Source organism: Stegodyphus dumicola, chromosome X2, assembly GCF_044657685.1.
Source record: "Stegodyphus dumicola isolate Sdum_Otavi_A_Nest chromosome X2, ASM4465768v1".
NCBI classification, from domain to species: Eukaryota; Metazoa; Arthropoda; class Arachnida; order Araneae; family Eresidae; genus Stegodyphus; species Stegodyphus dumicola.
This window is the reverse complement of record NC_140781.1, coordinates 159,805,796-159,830,443: the sequence shown is the minus strand read 5'-3', so window position 1 is coordinate 159,830,443 and position 24,648 is coordinate 159,805,796. Positions and strand designations below refer to the sequence as shown.

Sequence of the window (24,648 nt, the reverse complement as noted above, 5' to 3'; positions counted from 1 at the left end):
CAGCTGCGAAATTTCGGCCTGGAAAATTCTGCCCCGTTACCCCTCAATTCCCCTATCAAAGTATAGGCTAGCTATGAAAGAAATTTTTTCACTAGTAAATAATTTTAGAAGTGATAATTGGACAGAATATCTGAGAAGTTTAGCCCATAATTATGATGAAATGTGATAGTATTGTATTTGATATTGACATAATTTTCCAACTCTGTGTAATTTATTTATATCCCGTATTTGTAAACGAGTAATTTTATGCATTATGAGCAATCTTTATTATGTATTGTATTTCTACTTGATGGTGAAATGGCTCATGGGGCACTTGTCAAGGGATTGTCCTATTTGCAAAAAGACAATGGCTGAAAGTCTGAGACCCCTTCTTAGTCCATGTAAATAACATTTAAACTTCTGTAACTTTTTGTTCCTTCCGTTTTTAATATCTAGAAGTGAAAAGTGCATACATTAGCTATGAAGAAATTGAAGACAGACTTCACTGAATTTATTGCTGAGAAAATAAAGTAGAAATTTGGGTCCTTTTTCTTTCAAGGGGAAAAAAAATCAGAGAACTTTATAATATGTTCAATACCTGGTAACATTGACATCCATCCTGTTTTAAAATGTGAGAGCACAGTTTTATGTTTTACTTTGACAAAAATCGCAGAAATCTTTCAGCTTCTCTTTCCTGGCTATATAAGAAAATAATTGAATAATTTTTGAATTATTTGATCAGTATTGCTTGATAATTGGTCAGCTGCTGTTTGTAATATATTATGTAAAATATGAGCAGGGCATCCAGTTCTTTCAAAACTGTTCCAGTTTCTTTTTTAGTTTATTGTACACATTATTAGTAGCATGTGTGTCTTGTCCTCTAAATATAGCATTAGCATTGTCATCTCCAAATCCAGTGCATTTTTGCATGTCAGTATTTAAATCCTTTAAAAATTTTACCGCTATATCTGATGTCTTCCCCCTTAAACTTCAGTAATGTTATATTTATACTTGTTTTGTAATAATATTGAATAAAGAATAGAAAAAATTTTTGAATGATTATTTGCATCATTGCTAATGCTATAAAATGAGCAGCTTTGAAGTTCTTAACAAATGAGATCAACTAAATGAAGCCCAAGAACCTGCTTAATCAAACTTGTCAACTAAATGAAGCCCAAGAACCTACTTAATCAAACATGTTTTTGTTCTTGCTAGGACATAATTGTAGGATAGTTTTTGAGTCATTAAATAATTTTGCTATTAACTTATCAAAGCAGTCTGTAGAAGCAAAAGATTAACGTTTTTTTACCACATGGTATGCAAATGCCATGATGTTTATCGACCAGATAGTTTGATGCAGTAATTTTTTCTTCTTCTAAACTGTCATGTTTTATGCAGTAATTTGGGAGAATTTAGCTCATATTTGAGGAAGATATGTTACATTTTTCTCTCTTTTCCAATGTGATCTTTAATACCTACAATTCCTCCATGATTAATATTAAAATATATATTACAGAGTTTGTAGAAAGCTTGAGATTCTGTTCTGTCTTTTTAAATCAAAGGATATTTCTTCCTGTATTTGTCAGAAAATTTGCACTTTCTGTTTGACATTTTGGGCAGGGCTAAAAGACTATAAAATATTTGGAAACTGTGTCATTAATTTTAAAAACAATATTAAAAAAATAGTTGCTTTATTTAATATGTACCTACATCAGTAACAAAAAACCAAAGCTGTAGAAATAAATTATGTCTAAATAAATATTATGTCTTCTATGTTGTCAATCACCTTTTAATCAGCTGATAACAGTAACCATCAGAACCTCTCCATTTACAGTTGCTGTCTCAGAGTTGTGAGGAATGTGGCGTGCTGGATGCCGAATTGAGGGTATGCTACTGGTTTGACAATGCAAATGTTGGTGAGAATCAGAGAGTCAATAAACTGGGACATTTGAACATTCCCAAAGATGTAGTAGGGACACCATGATTTGAAATTTAAAAATGGGACACCCACTAAGCCTATTCTTAAGTGAAAGCAAAACATTGGAACTTTCAAATAAATAAATTAGTAAAATAATTCACATATGCTTTTGTTTAAGTTTAAATTAAAGAATTTTCCCAAATAATTTCTTTGTTCAGATTTATCTGTGTGCTTTATTTATGACTACATCAAAAATTTCCTTGGTTCAGTATTTGAAAGTGACAGTCCAAGCTGTATGTAGTGTAAAGTTTAATTTTTCTCTCTATATGGCACATGTTAAGCATGGATGTAATTCATTATCTTAAGCTTTCCACATTTTTGAATAGTTAGTTTACATATTATTTGAGTCTTTTTGAAGATAATTCTTTTAATTAAGATGACTATTTGTAAAATGTTCACTTTTAGATCATTCATACATTAGTGAAAAATGCAATCCTGTATTAACATGAATTGCATAGCAGAGGATGTATGGCATGTCCAGAAACTCAGCAGGTTTAAATGGACATGCTAAAGTGCAATTTTAAAAGACCTCTTAATTATGAAAAAAAGTGGTTTTACAAAGAGGCTTTAAAAAGGTCTTGAATCAGTTCTTGATATGCCTAATTTCCTTCATAAAGATTATATGGGTGATAAAAGTGTTTTGTTTTTTAAAGTTAGGAACTGGTTTCATAGACTTGTTACATTTTGATGAGTTTCGTTTTTTTCATAGCCCCTCTCTTCAGTTTGAAGCGGCTTGCACCCTAACAAATATTGCATCAGGAACTACCGTGCAGACAACAGCAGTTGTAAATACAGGTAATTTTTTTGTTTAATTTCTTATTAAATTAATAAGTTGAACTGCAATAAGTATTTAAAAATCTGATTTGATGTTAGTTTGTTATATTTAATTCCAGAAAATAATACTTTATTCCCTACCTTTTCATGAATTTTTTTAGGCGCAGTCCCTATATTATTGGAATTACTTAAATCACCTCATCAAAATGTATGTGAACAAGCAGTTTGGGCTTTAGGTAACATAATTGGTATGTTATAAGAAGTTTAAATGTTTCCATTTGTAGAGTAAAAATATGTAAAATTTTGCATATTACTTCTCATAACTAGAAATTAAGCTTGATGAGAATGTAAATAAATTACACCCTTAATCCTTTTGTTAATCTTTCTCATTTTTATATGAATTATTTTTGACTAATTTGGTGTGTGGTAATATTTTTGCAGTTGCTTTCTTAGATTTTTCTAGTTTATCTAATGCATTTATTCAAGCCATTCAGATTAACTTTTTAAATTTGTTGTTCAAGTATTTATAATTAATATATTTTTGAACATTTTAAAGAAATATAGAAAATACCATAATAAATGCTATTAATAAATGCTGTGAATTAACATGGAAATTTGTATTAAACATTTTAAAAATTTATAACATAAAATTAAAAAATTGTGTTTATAAGGCTGAATTTGAGTTTTTGATTTTGTTTGGAAAAAGAATGTCACTAATAAAAAGTTCCCTCTAAGGAAATCTTAGCCTTTCATTTACTATTATCATGTTATCCTTTCATTTAAATACATCACTTGTTTTCCTTCTAAAACTTGAATTGTATTGTGTAACCTGAGTTGTTAATAGGTAGTGTGAAAAGATTTTTTAATATTACCTCACTTTCCCTTTAAAATATTTCTTTCTTGTCTATGCAACTTTGTCATCACTTTTTATACTGCTGTTTTCTAGTTTGCATGTAATCAGTTTTGTAATGGGAGTTTTATTTAACAGTTCTCATATAAACAGTATAATATGTAAAACTTTCTCTTTACCCATTAGCAAATCTTTCAAATTTCCGACTAATCTTCATTTGCATTGTTATTTCTGAGCCATGAATTTTGAAACTTTCAATTTTTTCTGTAATTTTCTTTCGTAGTGTAAGTTTAAAAGGCACAAAAGTTTTTTTACACAGATGCTTTCCACTTTACAAACTTTTGCAAATATAAACAAACTAGTTCTCAAAGAGTAACATTTGTCCTTACATTTTTAGAAAATTGAGACCCAAGTTTTGAGACATTAGCTAAAATAAAGTCTGCTGTGCTGTCGTTTTATAGAAGATGAAAGAAAAAATAAACCTGTTCAGACAGGTTTGAAACTTATTTTCTTAAGAAATGTTTGAGAAATTTGTGTTGTGGGCTCATCTAGCATGTCAGCTCCTTCTATTTCTCATACAACCTCCTCATCACAAATGTCCCCTTTACTTACAAATATTCTTAGTCTTCAGACGGCAAGTCAAGCATTGACTCACTCCCAACTTTTTTATTTATAATGTTTAGTGTTTGATATTTTAAATGTGTTATTTGTTTTTGTATATTTAATTGTTTATTCTACAGTAGGTACATACGTATTAACGCAACCAGGCCAAAATTCGCATAAATTGCCAAATTTGGTGACCCTACTTACGGCAATGCAGGCAATTTGCACGAAATGCAGACAATGCAGGCAATTTGCACGAAATGCAAATTTTTGTAATTTATGAGAAAATAGCAGTGTACATGGATAAAGTCAAGAGTGTGCGCAATGCCATTTTTGTGCAATTCTGGGATGTTTTTTTTAAGTAAAAATAAGTCGACGTGTACATGGTTATGGCGAATACGGTTTTCAATCAGTGCTAAAAGCAATAGCCAAAAGATTTCCGCCGAAAAAATAATTCTGCAACTTAGTCAAATTCGAAATCGGAAGGGTTTAATTGCTATTTTATATTTTAAAACAAAATAATATAAAAAACTGTATTAAAAATTATCTGTAATTAATAAATGTTCATTTTCTTTCTATTCATACTTTTTTACTCAAACTTACAAATCGCCCCAACCTGGTTGCGATAATACGTAAGTACCCTACAGTATTTACAGCTCTTATTGTAAGAACAGTGTTAGGAGATATGCAGAGCAAACTTAGTAACATTTTATGAAAAATTCATGGTGCAGATAATTGTTCAGAATGTAACTCATTCTTAAGGCGAATAGCATCTGTGTATATTATGTGCTTATTAAAATTTCAAAATTCAGGTAAAGATTCAGAAAAACTTCAGTTAATTGTTGTCTAAGAGATTTTCAGTTTCATTTAGCCAAATGTGTTTTCATAAATCTCTGAAGATATTATTGGTAAAATACCCTACAGTAAATAATACTGTTACGAAATGTCCAGGTGCGGTGAAATAGCTTCCCTGCAAAGCCTAGAATGTTCTCGAATACCAGCCAAAAGCTATATAAACCCTGCTGGTATGCAGAGAGTAAGTATTGAGTTTGTGTCTTGTCTAGCGAGTCAATCCCTGCGGAGTTGATCAAGTTGAAAGCCGGGCAGAGAGTGCTGAGTGGGTCATCAAGTGCATTGAAAGAGTCTCGTAGTGTATCGCAGTTTGTGCATCGTCGAGAGAGCGTGTTGAGCTCCGGGAACGACTGAATAAAAGAGTCGGGAGCTGTGCTCTGTGTGTCATCGAGTGCATCACGAGTTGTAGTGTGGAGAGTGTCGAGAGTACGTGGAGTTCCGAGAACGACCAAGCAGAGTCGGGAGCTGTACTCTAGTGCTTTGCTGTGAAGCTGTCTCCACTGTGGATAGCCTGATAACCTGAAAGCTGTGTCGCTGATCGTTTCAGCGTCTTTATAGTAGTTCATCAACGACTATAAAAATGTGTTTTGGAGCTGCCCTGACAATACTGGCCAATAAAGTGTGTTTCGATACTTCATCAAGTAGTATTGTCATTATTCACTTCAAATCCTCACAAACCCCGTACGAATGCAAAGGAAGAAAATAACGTAACAACTGGTGTCAGAAAAAAAATAACAATACTTTATTGATATATTATATTGTGTCTTTTTGCTAAAGCATGCAACATGTTTATTGTCCTCATATATCTGGTTGTAATGAAAGTTTTCCACCAGGAAACATTCTTAATAAAGTTAGGGAAAAAAAAAGAAAACATGAAAGCAGTACCTTTAGTGCAGGTAGTAATCACCACACAAATCTATTATTATCTGCCAAAGTTTGTAGTTTTCCAAAGCTTTCGGCTCAGGAACTTGGTGGCTACCAGTCCAAACACAGATTAACCTCATTTTGGACGTCCTGTGCAGAATAGAAGATAGTACCAGCAAGATGTAACTGCAGGTGTGAAAAAATGTAGAAGTCCAAAGGAGCGATGTCCCAGCTATATGGTGGATGGGGCAAAAGCTCCCACACATGTGGTCTTGGTGTTGGTGTATTTAATTATGGCAAAGCACACAAGGGCTATCTGCCTAAGAGGAGGGATGCCTTCGTGGAGGACTTTCTAAGGGAAACTGGTTCATATACACGTTACACATGGGGAAAACCACGAAAACACCCATGCAGCCAGCCCGTTCGCGGGATTCGAACCTCGGACCGAACTACCAGTGTTCAGCGACTTTACCGCTCGGCCGCTGGTGGGCCCACATGTGGTCTTGCATTATCTCGATGGAACATTACCTTTTTGTGCCGGAACTGAGTTCAGAATTTTTCCTTGATAGTAGCATCAACATGGACTAGCATTTTGCCGTATACTTTACTGTCAACCTTACCGTAGACTTTACTTTTTCCAGATACTCTTTGTAGATAATACCATGGCTACCAGTACAGGACGACCTTAAGGTCGTCTACTGGTTCCCGGTAAGGACTACTGGTTCCCGGTACTAAGGTACTGCTGGGTTTCCGGCATGTGGGAACAAAAGGGAATGAGCTGGCAGATATCGCAGCGAAATGTGCTGTTGAACTGTCCAGTCGTCTCATCCCTTTTGGAGACATCTGTTGTGTTGTGAAAAACAAGATCCGAAAAAAATGGCAGCAACTTTGGGATGTTCAGCTTCAAAATAAATTAAGACATGTAAAGCTTAGAATTGAGCATTGGGAATTAACCAAAAATCGTAATTAGGAAGTTCTTTTGACTCGCCTCAGAATCGGCCACACTAGAGTGACACATAACTACCTTTTAAAAGCTGAGAATGAGCCTGTTTGTTCAAATTGTAATGTTTGTCTATCTGTCCGTCATATTTTAATTGAGTGTCCATGTTTTAATAGTCTTCATCAGAAATATTTTAATAACTGTGACTTACCTCTCGACCGTTTAATCGGAAGAGAGGTCAATATTAATTTATTTTATTATTTAAAAGAGACTGGCTTTTAACACCTAATGTATTTTGTTTTGAAGATTGTGTCTTGGATGTTAATGTGTGCTTTTACCTTGTTTTTATATGACTTCATCCTCCGGATTTGATACATTTGTCCACTTGGTTTTTTTAATTGTATTTTAATTTCATCAATTGTAATCATCTCATCCTGTGTTTGGCGTATTTTAATCATCTTTGGTTTTGCGCCAATAACCTCTCACTCACTCAACTCATGTGGCTCTCAGCAGTTGATTTTGTATGTTAAGTTTATGCAATGCATAAGCATGAGTAATGGACATGGCACTAAAGTCTAATTCCTTAGCAAGTTCTCGAGTGGCTGCGTACTGCCCTTCTTCTGCAAGTTATTGCAGGTGGGCCTCATCAACATCAGTAGGCCAGTCAGAGCACTCTGCTTTTTAAATGCAGTGGTGTTTGTGCTCCGGGGAAACCCCGGAATTCTGGGGTCCGGGGATCGTCATTCAAAAGGAAGTAGGAATAATAATGAATTATTTATTTTGATCTGGGTAATTTTGTTTGCTTTGAAAGCAGAAAACGCAAGGTCAGTGTGTGTGGTAAAAACTTTTCCTTTCTTTCTCCAAAGGCAGTGATAATGCGTGAAAAGGGGGGAAAACTTCTTTTTTGTTCTTTCCTTATTGCGAGTTATGACTCATTCCCCCGGTTCTCGGACATTCTCTTCTGGATTCTTTTCAGCAAGTAGGCACGGCAGAAAAAAAAAGGGAGAGACTTTGTTCGACCAGATGTGCAATCACATGATTCTGGGTTCAAAGGTCTTATCTCTCCTGGCGTGGCGCCAATAAGTAGAGAAGGGGGATTTTTCGCTGTATTAGCTATTTGTCATTGATCGCTTCTCAACTTTTTTTTTCTCCGCTGTGTAAAATTTTCGTTTCATTTATTGATGCACGTGTAAATTTTTCGTTTTGTTTATTGAAATATTTTTTTTATTTATGTATGCAAGAGAATTTTACTATGAAATTTCTCGATATAAATAGTGATATTATTCAATTAGAAGAAGGTGTCCGGAATGCATTTAGGTAGAACTGGATTGAGCATAGAGATGGTAATGGGGATACCATCAGCACATGGTGCAAGAAAATAAATGTTGCTGGACAAGCATATTGTGTTTTTTGTAACTGACTGCTGAAGTATGGTGGGGAAGGATTCAAGGCTTTCACAACTCGTTCTAAAACTGTGACGCACATAAAATATTCAAAGTGCATTAGACATTCAATGACTTTAAGTAATTATGTTAATTCAAAAAATACTGATGACTTACTGGAGACTGGTGCTCGGCCATTGGATATAGTGACAAGAAAAGCACGCCAAGAGGTATTAATAACTTCGTTTATCGCCGAGAATTCTCTTTCTTTCAATGTAGCTCCCAATTTAATTGAACTCTGCAAAAAGTTGAGCCGCGATCAGAGGGCACTAAACTCATTGGAAATGACTAGGACTACTGCATGTTATAAGATGAAATATGGGCTCGCAAAAACTATTAAGGAAAATATTAAAACTTTAAAGGAGACTCCATTTTCTCTAAATTTGGATGAAAGTACTAGCAATGCTCAAGAAAGTAGACTGGCAATATTGGTGCAGTTTTATGACAACAATCAAAATGAAGTTGTAGTTCATCATTTTGCATCTCTAAAGATGGAAACTTGCAATTCAGAAGCTGTTTTTAAAGCAGTTGTTAATACTATTGAAGATAATAATATTCCATGGGCAAACTTAATTAGTGTATTAATGGTCTCATGTAACACCATGCGTGGAAAAAAAAGGGCGTTGAAACCAGACTACGATCAAACAAAGCACCCCACTTATTAGATATTGATGGTGACACATGTCACACAGCTAATAACTGTGCAAAAAAATTTGCTTCATGTTTTGATAGATACTTAGAAGATTTGTTTGATGACATCTATTTTGATATGAAAAGCTGCAGTAAAAGAGAAAATTTTTTCAAAATCTGTGAATCCCTTGCCATTAAAAAACTTAAGCCCTTGAAGAGACCAGACCATAGGTGGGTGTACATTTTATGTGTTTTAGAAAGAATCAAAGATCTGTGGGATGCTGTTATTGCATTTTATTTTCACTACTTGGATAAAACTGATAAAGGGGATTATTTTTCTTATGTTGAAACTGTATACAATAAAAGAAATATTTCTGCAGCTCAGAAAAAAATTGTTGTAGGGGTGTATTCTTGCTTGCATTCCCAACAACTCGCAAAGGATGCTTTAGCTCGGAAAAAAAGAATACTAAATGGGTTATTTGTTATGCAAAACAAAACTTTATTGCATATGGCATTATATTCAGCAGTATTACCAGAGTTCAACACATATATTAAATTATTTGAAACAAAAAAACCAATGCTTCGTTTAATACATTCCAGTATTTGTAAATTGATGGCAAAGTTTTTCTCTTTTTTTATGAAGCCAGAAAATGTAGAGTGCACATCTTATAATGATTTATTAAAGGTTGATGTCACAAATCCAGAATTCCATCTACCTAGCAAAGTAATATTTACTGGTGCAGAAGCTTCCACTCTCCTGAAGAAATTATCAAAAAATCATCCAATAGCAAAAGAATTCCAAATTTCTCTGATGAAAGCTTATAAGGTACTATTCGGTTTCGAGGGCCGTAAAAAATCGCCAAACTTTTGTTGATGCCAATGCTGCCAAAAGTAATTGCGGCAACCCTAACGCAAGAAAGGAAGTATAATAGTAAATAACTATCTAATATTGATGTTTTAATTTAGATGAAAGTTTAAGTTGATATAATATTTCGCTACCGAGTTATCGCTAAACCATAATGTCATCTCGTTGGTTGTTCAAACATAATTTTCTGTAATGAATGATGCCTTTTCTTTGAAAACATTCTTGGTAAAGTGCAGAATCGCCCACTTATTTGTTTGCCGCTTTTTACAAGGGAAAAAACAATTGGATTTTTGTCAATTTTCTTTTACTTTTTAAGTGACAATAGGTTGATGTGTACATAGATAAAGTCAGGGGTGTGCGCAGTGCCCTTTTTGTGCAATTCTGGGATTTTATTTTAAGTGAAAATAAGTCGATGTGCACATGGATACCGAGTATTTGCAATTCTTAAAAACGCTTCAAGCAGTGGGTGATTCTGCACTTTACCTATAATTCTATCGCAGACTTTTCATCGTGGGCAATTCCCAAATTATTAAATCCATAGGTTATCAAAAAAGGAATTAAAAATTAAACTAGTATTTCAATGGCGTGTTAAGAAATATAGAACTATATAAACTTATGCAATCTGAAATCAGCGCGTACACTAGATTTGGCACGCTGTTAAATGGGCGTGTTTGCTAGATTTGACGCTTTCGTGCATACATTTTCGCTGGAATTTTTTTACGGCCCTCAAAACCGAATAGTACCGCTTATACTAATACAGCACAGAAATTATGAAACAGAAATTACCCCTTAAAAATTCATATCTAATTAGTTTTACAGCATTAGATCTAGAGCTAAGAGGTAAAACCAGTACAATATTAGCTTTTGAAAAATTATCATCTTTTATGTCCCATATTTTTAGTGATAATGAAAAGTCAAAAGTAGAAGCTGAAATAAGGTTATACCAGAGTGATATTGATATCACCAAAGAAGTGCTTTACACATCTGATGAAAGTGGAAATCAGTCAAGTGTACAATTGATAAATATTGGTCTAAAGTTTTTAATTTAAAAGATGATTTCACAAATGATTATAAGTATCCTACATTGGCTAAATTGGTCAAAGCCTGCCTTAGCTGCTTCCATGGCCCATTAGTGGAAAGTGCATTCAACTTAATGGATACACTTGTCACTGACTATAGAACCTCTCTTAAGATTGATTCCCTAGATGCAGTGCAGACTATTAAATATGATTTAATGGCTTCTAAAGAAACCTCATGTGAAAAATATGGCTCAAAAAATCCAATGACTGATCCAATTCACAAAGATCCCTTACTGAATATGAATAGAAGTTGGAAAACATATCAAGCGGACTTAAAAACATGTATTTCAGATGAGTCACCTATAAAAAGTCTCTGAAAAACCTTCTACATTAGCAGAAAAGCAAACTGCTTCTACCTCTGCATGTGCAGTTCTCGAGGAAATTTCTTTAACTGTAAATGAGGAAAATAAAAGTCAACTTTCCTGCAATTATGAAGTTCACCACAAAAGAAAGACAAGTCCACAAACATCAGAAAATAAAAAAAAGCAGCAGAAATTAGATATTTTTTTTTAAAGAATTAATTCAGGTAATTTAAAATATTTACATAAAATGTAGTAGTTTATATGTTTGAAAATTTATGGTTATTAATTTTGCAAAAAAAGTAATTCATTGAACTTTTATAATTAGGTCATTCAATACTTCATAATTGTAATTTTTCATTTCTCTCCCCCTCTTCTCGAAACTTCAAAATGTCGGTAGTAAGTCCGTAAAAGTTTCAGGGGATGTTTTGGGGTCCCACAAACACCCCTGTGAATGTCACAGTCCTTGGTTTTGAACTTTTGGTACTAAAGTTTTACAGTGTCATATGATATGTTAGTACCTAAAGCTGTACATGTGATTCAGTGACATGCTGTAGCTGACTTTTTTGCAACAAAACTGGAAGTAAATGATGGTTCTGATCTGCTATTGTGTTAGTTCAGCACACAATGTTCTAAAGCACAGTGTTCTAAAGCAAGTCTCTTTCAAATGCTAAATATCGTTTGACAGAATATGATTAAACACACAAACATGAACTGTTTGCACAGATGATATTTGAGGTGGCAGGAAACTCATTAAATCTTAATATATTAGAGTGACTGAACTCCTACATAACTATATCTGTCAGAAACTTTTAAAAATAAATACTTCATTATAGATATTTAATCATTTCTACCCATCCTCTTAATTTGTTTGTTATCCCTGGAATTGGTTTAGATTAATGATTTTCTTAGATAGAAATCTCATATTACTCAAAATTGGTGGAAATTGCTCAAGTGTTGCTTTTAAAATGATTGTTTAATAGGAATTTTTTAGTCACAGGAGCTGATTTCATGTTAGAGGATTTTAGGATTAAACGTTTGGTTATTTTTCTTTCAGGTGATGGTCCAGTTTTTAGAGATTATGTGATAAGGTTAGGAGTTGTTCCACCTCTATTATCATTTATCAAACCGGATACTCCTGTACCATTTTTAAGAAATGTTACCTGGGTTATTGTGAATCTGTGTCGAAGCGAGGATCCACTTCCTCCAGTTGAAACTATGACAGAATTGCTCCCAGCTCTTTGTATGTTGATACATCATACTGATGTAAATGTAAGAATTTATTTTCATTCCCATTATTCTGATTAAGTTTTGAATGCAGTGTTTTTCTTCTGTCACATTTATGTTATTCATTCAAATGTCATTTTAGGCTTTCATTTTCTAAATGTTAAGTTCATTTTCTTTAATGACTAGTTGTTTTTTTATCTGTATGAAAAGATTTAGCATTTAAATGAAGAATTTTGTGGGAAGTAATTCAAGACTTTCTTCCATAAAATAAAAAATGTTTAACATTATTTTCATTGCTTGGAGGAGAGCTTTTATTTAAAGCTGTAAATTCTATTATAAAAGTAACATATGTGTTTGACTTTTTTAAATACAATTATTACAAAAGATCATAAAATTCTGAATTTTATGAACTTCGGACTAATTTTTAAAATGACAGTGCTTGTTAGAAATATATAAAATGCTCAAAAGTAGATTAAGCTATTGTAGCTACAGTTTTCTACATAAGAGTAATCAAGTGCTTGCTTTTAGAGTTTCTCAAGAAATTTCTCCCTTTCCAATATTTGATGGGCCCATCTCTATGTGTCTAATTTGGCAACTCTTCATTGAGTTAAAATTTACGCTTTATAGTGTAAGACTACTTTAAGAAATTGGTTTTTTTAAAAGGTGGTTTCATTGTTCATCTGATATTCTCTTCTAATGTTTCACAGAAGTAATGAAATAGTAGAAAAAATAAAAACAGTTTAACACTGGAAGGCATCAGGGTGAAAGTGCAGCACAGTTTGAAAGCTAATGCTGAGCTAGAAAATATGACAGCCCCTACAAATTTTGTGAAGTTCAATTTGTTGCTCTTTTTCTATAAGTTTTTCATTCTTCATAAATTTCTTCACTTATTTGTTGTTCTCCAACAGGGTAATACAGCAGAAATATGTTTTTTGAAACAAAATAGCTTTTGCCGGCTTTTAACTCCTGGCACTGGTTGAGTTGTTAAAGCAGAAGAATGCAGAAAGTTCATTCCATGTTTATTTCTGTGATTGTATAATTGACTTGTAATATAAATATAAGAGAATTTGAGATAGAAAACTTTCTGCAAAAGAATTAGCAATTTTTTCTCCCTGGAGGAAATAACAAAAAAAAAAAAAAAAAAAAAAACCTATTTAAAAAAAACCAATATTACATGGTTGGTATGATTGTTAATACATTGTATGTCTCCCAGACGATGCAATACAGTCCATACAACGCCTAGGCATGTTGAGTATCAAATTATCGATCTGATCTTGGGGGATATTGCACTACTCAAAAAGCAATGCTCTCCGAAGTTCCGGTAGACATGTAGGAGGAGGTTGACGGGCTGCAACTCATCGGCCAAGCATGTCCCACACGTGCTCTATTGGATTCAAGTCTGGTGAGAATGCTGGCCAGTCTATACGGGTGATATCCTCTGATTGAAGGCATTCGCTTACGATGTTTGCACGGTGAGAACGGGCGTTGTTATCCATAAACACAAATTGTGCGCCCATGGCGTCCCGAAACAAACGTACATGTTGTTCCAGAATGACGTCCCGATAGATTTGGCTTATCATGGTTCCAATTTGAACATGCAAGTCAGTTCTGGAACCCAGAATAATTCCACCCCAAACGAGCACTCCTGCACCACCGTAACGGTGTCGTTCAATGATGTTTTCTTGGTGGTAACGGGTACCTGGAGCTCTCCATATGAAAGTCCGGCGAGAATCAGACTGCAAGCTAAACCTGGACTCGTCGGAAAACATCACACAAGCCCACTGTTGCGGTGTCCACAATGCATGCTCTCTACTTCAGGCTAACTGCAGGCGACAGTGAGTTGCAGTAAGTGGAATGCATTTGACAGGTCTACGAGCATATAGACCAATTTGCTCTAAGCGTCTGTACATGGTCTGCCTTGAAATTGTAGTACCAGTGGCTGACCCCCCCTGGGGGGTCGACGTAGAGAACTCTGCGAAGCTACTGGCTAGGATCTGTACCTAGGCAGTCTCGGCCACGGGGGATAAAATTTATGAAATTGGTGGTTCTGAAGCCCCTGGGAAAGGTCACTTATTGGCCGGCCTCGGTGACTGGCATGTCCTGAGCGGTGTGGAACCATAGCCGGAAGGCTTGGTTCCCCCCGGTTTGCTGGGTAATGGCCCACTGCGACGGGCTCGCCCATGCGACTGGTAGGAGCATAAGACGACCGGTGCTGCCTGGTGAATTCCAGGTGGTGCGCTGCTCCTCTGGAGGGTAATAGTGGAGGTTGAATCTCCACGATGTGCCCAAAGGGGGAGTAAACCTGTAGTGTGGTTTAGTTCACGGGGCAGGGAAGCCTAAATTGTTGTTGTTGTACCAGTGGCTGACGAGACAGGTCTGAGGCTGTGCTCCGCCTGTTTCTTTTGGCAGTAACTGCCAAATACCGGTCCCCATTTGGCATTGTAACTCTGGGGCGACCTGTGCTGTAATGTCTACTCACATTACCATCATCTTGGAATCGTTGCCAAAGCCTGGAGATGTCACTCTGGCCAATTCCAAGTTTGTCTGATACTTCCAGTTGGGTACGCCCACATTCCAGGTGGCCGATAATTCTACCACGTTAAAAATCATCCAAATGCATCCTTTGTGTCATAACTATTCGATTATTGCACTGAAATGCTTATAAAGCGCCTGCGAACAATTTGACTTCTTTGCCTGTATTCCTTATATATCACACTAACACTCTCATCATTGTGACGTACCATTGGTGTCATCTGGTAACTTCCTGAAATTTGCATATGATTCTTGAAGATGTGTGTAGTGATTTTACAGGTGATATATTTATTTAGAGTTCGATTTGCGCATGACTCCGAACTATCCTTAATTTATGGACATGAGTGTATTAAGGTATATGATGTATGTATTTATATAAAGAAATGCATTTTTAATAAACACTGATTCAGGTATTTTTCTTGGAGCTTTTATCTATGCATTTCACTGTAGTACTTGGATTTATTTGTAAAAAGTAAATGTGGTTGAAGAGTGAGGAATTATTTAGTAGTTCTAAAATAAATTTGGGATTCATTTCTAAATTTTGTATTAATTAACTGAATTTTCTGCTGCTGTATTTGCATGTATATGCTATGCTTCATTTTTTATGAAACTAAGATCATATTTAAAGTATTTATTCAACATATATTCATAAAAAACTTAGTAATCATGTTTTATTGAATGCCAGACTTGAATTTAAGTCTACACTGTTATAGGTACACTTAGTTTAATTTGTTGTTTGTAAAATGTTAATCTTTTGAATTTGTATTAAGAAATTAAAATTTCTATCCTAATATATTGTAAAATGGTGGTCTTTCAAAAGTATGTCTTGATAAACATTTCATAATCATTACAGGCAGCTGAAGAATAGTCATATTTTTCAATTGCGCCAAAATATGTGTAAATATTTATTTTTGAATGTTTTTTTTTTTTTTTACCAGGGTAACAACTTTTATTTTATAATATTAGCTATAATTTTATAAAAGCTCCTTGCCTTCATTTCCGAAAACTCTCGAACATAGTCAGAAAGATCAATTTCTTTAGGTGCATCTTGCTCTATAGAAATTAGAGCAAGATTTGTCAGCCTAGTCTCCATCATAGAAGATCTTAAACAAGTTTGTATGTATTTTAATTTTGAAAAATATCTCTCTCCACTTGCAACTGTTATAGGAAAGGACAGCAAAATTCGAAGTTCCACTCCAGTATATTTGCAAAACATTCAAGATTTTATACATATTCTAAAATGAAAAGGGGCTCCGCTCCAGGAACGATGTATTTTGACAGATCTTCCAGGTCATCACAAAGTTCCGAAGCATTCAGATTACTCGAATGTTTATTTGTGAGTTTCAATTTCTAGTCTTTGCGTCTATTCAAAAGTTCTCTGAAGTTGAGGGTTCCTACGTTGTACAGGAAACTGTACCGTAGCATGCTCCGTATTCCCGAGTAAGTTCAAATCTTTTTTCTACAGAACGAATAGCAATGTTTATTTATTAAATATCATGTTCTTCCCGCTTAAACCATTAAATTAAATTCAACAGCAATATCGTATGAGCATATCTTTAGAATTTCCAATACAGTCTCGCACACTAGAGATAATTTTTTTTTCGTAAAAAATTTCCATTGCTCGCTTTGAAATCGTTGAGTTTCCTAATCAAAAACACGTTAAAGAGTTATAAAATATGAAATCGATAATAAAACAAATTTCAAATTCCAAATTCGGGCTTCCAGATGCCCATATTTGGTGCAAGATTACATGATTCAAAATTGGATGGCTCTAGGTACCGTTGTTTTACCCCAATGCGAGAAATATAGATACGTTTATGCAGATTTTTCATTATTTAATTTCTTTAAATATAACACAGGGCTGTAATATTTAGCGGCAACTATTTGAAAAGTGAAACGATATTTATAGTGAACTAATGCAAAATGCCAAAACGAAATTAATAGCCTTTTTATGCTAAAAATTTAGAACTTTTAGTGTGAAAAATCTAGCGCAAATTTAGCTAAGATTGATCAAATTTAAATTTTTAAAATTTATTGTTTATACTATCAGGAGAGAGTAATATGCTTGTGAAAAAGATTATTGCAACCAGTATAAATATTTAATGAATAAAAATTAAGCAAAATAAATTAATGTTTTAGTCCAAAAAAAGTGCAATTTGCTCTGTTGGTCTATTATTTTCATTTTGGCATTTTGCGTTGGATCACTATAAATGTCTGATTCACTATTCAAATTGTTGCCACCCAATATTATCACCCTGTGTTATATTTAGTGAAATTAAATAAGGAAGAATCTGCATAAACGTATCTATATTTCTTGCATTGGGATAAAACAACGGTACCTAGAGCCATCCAATTTTGAATAATGCACGTTTCCACCCGAATATGGGCATCTGGAAGCCCAAATTTGGAATTTGCTTTATTATCAATTTCATATTGTGTAAAACATTAACGAATTTTTGATTAACAAACTCACCGATTTAAAAGTGAGCAGTGACAACACTCTACAAGGGAAAAAAAATCGCGCGGAACTGTGTATCGGAAATTTTAAAGATATGTTGATTTTAAAATTATTTTGCGACATTGCTGTTAAACTGAATTTTATGGTTTAAGTGTAAAAAACATAATATTTAATAAATAAAGGTAACACACAAAACATTAAAAAAACGCCCCTTTAAACGCAATTTAAAATCTGAAACCTTTCAGATTTTTTTCTGAATTAATGCTATATTAAATTTTTAACTCATTTTATTTTTTAAATGTTTTTATTCTATTAATTTCCTGAACTAAAATCTGGAAGGATTAATGTAAAAATTCATTACAATAAGTTTCTGATTAACTAGCTTCTGTAATGTATGTAGATTCTGCGTGATTAATCTTTGCCGGGATAATCCAAAAAAGCATACAAGTCTTTAGAGGTTAAAATTATGCACATTGATATTTATTAAACCTGGGCTTAATTTAGGAGCTAAAGGTCCTACTGTAAGCCATCAAGAACAGTGAATGAAAAATGATTATAAAGTAAACAAATAAAACAAGGAATAATTAAAATCAAATAAAATGTAAAGTTAAAAGGTATGCTTTAATTTTAAAACTAATGGTATATAAAGAAATAATAAGGAAATCATAAAACTTATATGAATATTGAAACAAATGAAAAGTAAGAAAATTAGTAAGATAAGATACGAAAGACAAAAGAAAGAAAGATATTGAATACACACATATACATGCAAATACACACATTTACATAATATACACACATATACAAGCAAAAACATATCTCGGGCAATTTGGAATTTATATTTTGTTGACTTTTATGCCTGTTATCGAATTCAATATTGCTTTAGTTTAGTTTTTCGCATCATTTTAAAAATCAAGGATAATGCAAACTTAGAGTACATAGAAATAAACACTTTAATTTAATGATAAAAGAATGGATTGGATTGGATTATTTAATTATGGCAAAGCACACGAGGGCTATCTGCCTAAAGGGAGGGTTGCCTTCGTGGAGAACTTTTTAAGGGAAACTGGCTCGTATACACGTTACACATGGGGAAAACCACGAAAATGCCCATGCAGCCAGCCCGTTTGTCCAAGGATTCGAACCTGGGACCAAACTACCAGTGATCAGAGTCTTTACCGCTCGGCCGTTGGTGGGCAATTAAAGAATGAAAGGACATAAGAAAAATTTGTATTTTATTCAGAATTACAGCTATAAAAACCGAAGATAAGGGAATTACAGATATTTAAACATACATAAGCACAAAAATTGACAATTAAAACTTTTATATAATAATCTTAATATTAATGTATTGCATTACTTTCCTGTCAATTACAATTTAAGCTGCAGTATAGTTTTCATTGTTTCTAAGCTGTATAATTAAATTCTCAAATAAGAATGTTTCAAAAATATTTTAAATGTATGCAATAAAACACGAAAAGCATTAATATAAAAAAAGTTTTCAATAATTTCAGACACTTATTTCGTTTGTTAAACGAATTGTTTATGTTTTGAATTATTGGAGTTCAAATTTGCTGATGAATTTGCAGTTCGAAGACATTACACATTAGAATTACATATCAAGAAATTAAAAAAAAAAAAAAAAAAAAATCATGCTTGCATCATCTCTTAGACAAAACGCTCAGAATATGTGAACTATTTCGGGGATCACCCAATTTTTGAGTGTTGTTTAAATGACAATTTGGTTTAAAGTACATTTGCTTTGCTCTTTATTTGTAATTGCTTTTGAATTTCGGATTTGCACATAATGGCTTTAAACAATTTTTTTTTTTTTGAAAGGTCAATTTGCATAATGAAAAGTTTTATGACTTTTTTTAGTAGTCAATTTGGCACAATGTTATGTTTTATTCTTTTTTCCAAGTGTTTCGAAAGCGTGTAGAGAAAATTCTCGTACATTTCAGATTCGATTTTTCGGTTTTATATGAATTTTAATGTCTTAAATGAAAATTTAATTAATTCTTTTTACAGTTTTAGATCTCAAATGAACCAGGACAACGAAATATGTTTTCAAAACGTATTAATCGACTATTAGGAAGCTTTAATTCATTTTCTCCTGATGAGTTCCAAATTGGAGTTTCAGTAAAAGGAGAATAATTTTTATAATTTTTTTTTTTTCCCTTTTGCATTTTTATTTTTCGAGTTTGTGCTACTATGAATTCTTATTTTAAATTTGTTTAGATATTGTGTTAAACCTCTTATACACGTTTGCAGTTATTTATAGCGTCAAGGAATTGCCTTCCTTTGATTCCAATTTAATTTTAACTTTAGATGCTTTAAGTTTATTTTACTTCAATCCTGCAGCTATAGTGCAGGACAAGTTTAAAAAAAAAATTTGTTTTTTATTTTTGGCCTGTCATTATGTTTCTTAATGTATGGAAACATATATTTATATTTCATATTTATCATAAAAATATTTCATGTTAATATAACAATACGTTATTAATATTGGAAGACATTTGCATTGTTAATGGTGATAAGTTTGGATTTTTAGATAAATGGATTAAAAGTTTAGTTAAATTGAGTTTTTAGTAAGTTTGAAATTATAAGAATTTAGTTTATGTAATATTACAAATCAATAACTTACCTTTATAATGAAGAATTATATTTGAGATCCCTTTCAAATTTAATTTTAAAGAAAAACTTCTTTATGCTCTCAATGTAGTGATGTAGACTAGAGAAATGTCATTAGAATACAAGCAAGTTCAGTTTACTGTTCTGAGTCATCAGCCAATTACAAGTATACTGAAGATAGCATTTCACACTTCCACGCAGCTGTTTAGCAAAGAAAGGGACCCCACCTCCACCATAAATTTCCAGTGTCTTCCCAAGTTGAGTCACAGTAAAACTTTCATCTAAATTTTTACTGTAAAATGTCCACTTTCTTTTCTAAAAAAGCTGAAACATCTTTTTTTTTTTTTTTTTCAGTCAAATTCTACTATTATTATTGTCATATTCCAATGACACATAATACATGACCTGCAATATCTTTTAGCATTTCCTCTGTACTATAAATGTATTTCAGTTAATGTATAATTATTAAATATTTAATAGTAAAAATTATGGATATTCGAATAATTTTAGGAAATTCTTCCACAAGTTTAGGATGAAATAATAAACAATTTTATTGACCTGTATCCAAAGAGCTTTGAAGATGACTGTAATATGTGAAATGGAAATTTTAAAATTAAACCTTCCAAGTTTCAAGTTTCCAGAAATGTTTAATAATTTGTAGTTAAACTTATTGACACTAACGTATTTGAAGATGAGTACTCTGTCGCATAGATTCTAAAATTAGCATAAATAAATACTTGTTTAGGAAACAAGTATAAAGTTTCTTCATAATTACTAAAAATAAAGTTGTATGAAACAAGTTTTGCGCACTTCTTAGAAAAATGCAAAAAACATCATTTAATGAAAATAGATTTTTTTTTTACCCCAGGTGGATCAAAAAGCAAAAATCAGTTAGGAAAGCAAAAATCATGATATATTTTAAAAGCATTAATATTTTTGATTATTGTTATATTTTTTATTTACGTCTTAAAACAACTATTTCTGGCTCAGAAATTAATTACCTCAGATTCCCAGTTTTTACATTGCTTATAAATTAAGCCGTATCATTTTTATCTTAAACATTAATTTATTAATGACAAAAATATGAAAAATACATATAATGTATGGGAACATATATTAACGGAACCTATTTATGTCTTGGAAAAGCTACGCAGTGGTGCCAAAAAAAATGAAAGAGAATAATGCGAAAAGGGATTTTTATGAGTGAAAAATCGCATCATTTTCCACTAAAACGTTTTAACTAATTTTTTTAATTGCAAAAATTATTGAAATATTGCAATAAAAGTGGGAGAATTCTTTTCCATTCGTCTGTGTAGTGAAAATTGTATTGTAATTCGTGTTCTTTCAGATGTTGAAATGCAACTTAAAACTATTAGGTCCAACGCTGCCATTGATATGCTTAATATTTTCAGTAATTAATTTATCAAAATTTACGAAGTAGTATATACTTTTAGTTGCATGATGTCATTTTATTATCATTATTATATTATTATTGATGATTTCACGTACTGAATGCTCTCTGCAACGTAAAAGTAGAATAAAAATTTAAATTAATTAAAAGCAAAAGTGTAAATTTTAAAGTTTCATTTCAAATAATGGCCCACTAGCGGCCGAGCGGTAAAGTCGCTGAACACTGGTAGTTCGGTCCGAGGTTCGAATCCCGCGAACGGACTGGCTGCATGGGCGTTTTCGTGGTTTTTCCCATATGTAATGTGTATACGAGCCAGTTTCCCTTAGAAAGTCCTCCACGAAGGCATTCCTTCCCTTAGGCAGATAGCCCTCGAGACTTTGCTACAATCAGACACACACACACACTTTTTCATTTCAAACAACGATTAGAAAGTACTCCATGAAGGCGTTCTTCCCCTTGGGCAAATATTCCTCGAGTGCTTTATTATTATATAATAATTCAATTCAGTTCCATTTAAATAACATACAAATTATTGCGCATTACTGAATTCTAAGCTTAAATGTTTCACGTTGTTAAAATGAATTGTAATTTATTATATTTTTTCAAACGAAGGGAAATTAAAATATTTCTTTCAAAACAAATTTAATATCTTCAGAATTATCTTTTACAGATTAGTGTGAATTTTTGGTAGATGAGTAATTTACAAACTAAGAAACACCACAGCTATTCTCTTTCCTAAAGCAAATCAATTTACGAGTTCTATGCCTTCAGATTTAATTCTCGTTTAGGAATTTTAAAGAATTCTTAACCTGCACTTTATCTGCAATGTGAGAATATTTTGTAAATTTTGATATGAAAAATACGATAAATATTGATTTACTCATTATTTCAAGTAAAAATATTCCTTCCTCCATTCCATTTCCTCTCCACATAAGTGAAGAAGAAGTCATGATTTTCGATAAATTTAAGGAAAAAAAAATTAATTGGAATATTTGCCGCTTAATGTTTAAGCAACCAGAATGAAACTTTGTGTTCTTTGTTGAAACACAACAAAACCCGTTGAATTGGGATTGCAAAGGGAGTTGTCACATAAAACATGCCCCTTTTTTCTTTGACCTTGAATTCATTCAAAGATCCATAAGAAACGGGAAATCTCTCTTTTCTAAATGTGGTGTCATAAATTCTTTGCATTTCCTGGACGAGAACACCATTTCGACATGTGGGTGGGGCAAAGTCCTTTTATGCCACGACTGCTCAACTTACGTCAATAATTTTGTGTCCTTAAGAAAGGAAAGCTTACATTCTGGAGTTAGCAATTGATACTTACAAATGATTTCCCCCTTCAGATTATTAGTCTAAAAAAGAGAAAAAAATCAATCCGCCTTTAACTTTGCCATTTTGAAATGTTTCATACTTCTAAAACCAAAATTTTCCCGTCCCTATACCCTGCTTTCTGGTGGGTGCGACTGCACCGTCGTTTTTTACATTGTGAGAACCGTACGTTCAAACATTCTAGGTAACGTTGTTTCATCATAGTGCGAGAAACATACATACATTTATGCAGATTCTTCCTTATTTAATTTTTTAAAAAATAGTACAGGGTGAAATTATTTGGTGGCAACAATTTGAAAAGTGATACGCCGTTTATAGTGAACCAACACAATACATGTTATATTAAATTGTAAAAATCATTCACATTAATAAATTCAATTTCAAGCTTAATATTAGTCCTGATTTTTGGACTTGGGTTTAATGGAAGTGCTAGTAACAGATTCAATATATGAACAAAATTAAATGCTTCGGAACGACATATTGTGAAAATTTCGAACTGCAAATAATATACTACGTTTCCTCTTAATTTGCAAAGGTTATTCGAAATTAAGTACCAGAATCCTGTTTAGTTACTTCTTTAGGTTTGGTTTATTTAATTATGGCAAAGCACACTAGGGCTATCTGCCTAAGGGGAGGGATGCCTTCGTGGAGAACTTTCTAAGGGGAACTGGCTCGTATGCACGTTACACATGGGGAAAACCACGAAAACGCCCATGCAGCCAGCCTGTTCGCAGGATTCGAACCTGGGACCGAACTACCAGTGTTCAGCGACTTTACCGCTCAGCCGCTGGTGGACATTACTTCTTTATTTATACTTAGGAAATGTGTCTATTAATTATTTGATCATAATAACAAAGTATATAGAAACAAATTAATATACAAAATAATTACATTATAATAAATAGTTACAATTAATTTCCACTTCCACCTCCTGTTGAATTGGGATTGCAAAGGGAGAAACCTTTCCTTCAGGGGGCCGCCTTTAAAAATTTTCCGGTAAGAAACTAAGAAATACAAAGGAACTTTTCCTATTTTCTGCTGACTCCTATGCCTGAACTGAGGTAGGTCACGAAGTTACTATTTCATAGTCGAATGATGGAATATTAACTTTTGCAAACACTGAATTTAACTGTTTCATGGGCTTCCAAGGGCCCCTTTTCTGCGTCTTATACGGAACTGCGTCACTGCACCATATAGGAAGAGGGCCCTTAAAAACTTAAAAGAAGACGAATTCTATTATATTAAAATAAGAATTCATAGTAGTACAAACTCTAAAAATAAAAATGAAAAGCTAAAGGTAAAAAGATACTTTTAAGTTTAAACATGTAAATGTAGTTCAGCAGGACATTTAAGGGCCCCCTAAACCTTCGGGCCCCTATGCGACGGCATTCCTTGCATACTCTTATTTACGCCACTGATTACAGGTTATAATAAATAAAACAAATTTCTTTCATGGAATGTTTTCATAAATCTTTCTATTATACTAAAGCTCAAATTTGGATTTTACAACTCATATTTTAAAATGTAATAACTTCAATAAAAATAAATTTTAAGTGATGTATAGAAAGAAAAATGTTTAAATCACACAATAAAAATGGTTTTTTTTTCAAGATATGAGCTGAAATGCAGAGGCAGATGTAGCTATCAGGAAGTCGGAATGTTCCCTGATGTTGGGGACGAAGGCTTCGCTTTGTCACTGTATTAAGAACAGATGAAACATTAACCACAATTCCAGGATACATGCAGAATAAAACAAATTCTTTAAATAAATATTGACTGGTCCTCCTCTTTCCAAATGGATCATAAAGTATATGTAAATATATAAAATTCGTTGTCTTGTTTTTGTTAGCTTCTCTCAAATTTATAATTATTGGATTTAATTCTTTATAAAGAATTGAAAAA

The 24,648-nt window shown here is 32.9% G+C and overlaps 1 protein-coding gene across 5 annotated transcripts in view; it reads left to right on the top strand.

Annotated features, from left to right (window-relative positions):
• The window catches only part of LOC118201138 (importin subunit alpha-3-like), a 104,206-nt gene that overhangs the window by 14,231 nt on the left and 65,327 nt on the right, over positions 1–24,648 (top strand). For all 5 annotated transcript variants that reach the window (XR_015039103.1, XR_015039102.1, XM_085809554.1 and 2 more), the window contains 3 exons: positions 2,667–2,752; positions 2,893–2,979; positions 12,213–12,427. Coding sequence is in view for 3 of the 5 variants with exons in the window: in XM_085809554.1 (XP_085665680.1) it covers positions 2,667–2,752; positions 2,893–2,979; positions 12,213–12,427 (388 nt within the window). In the remaining 2 variants the exon portion in view is untranslated. The remainder of the gene's footprint in view (positions 1–2,666; positions 2,753–2,892; positions 2,980–12,212; positions 12,428–24,648) is intronic.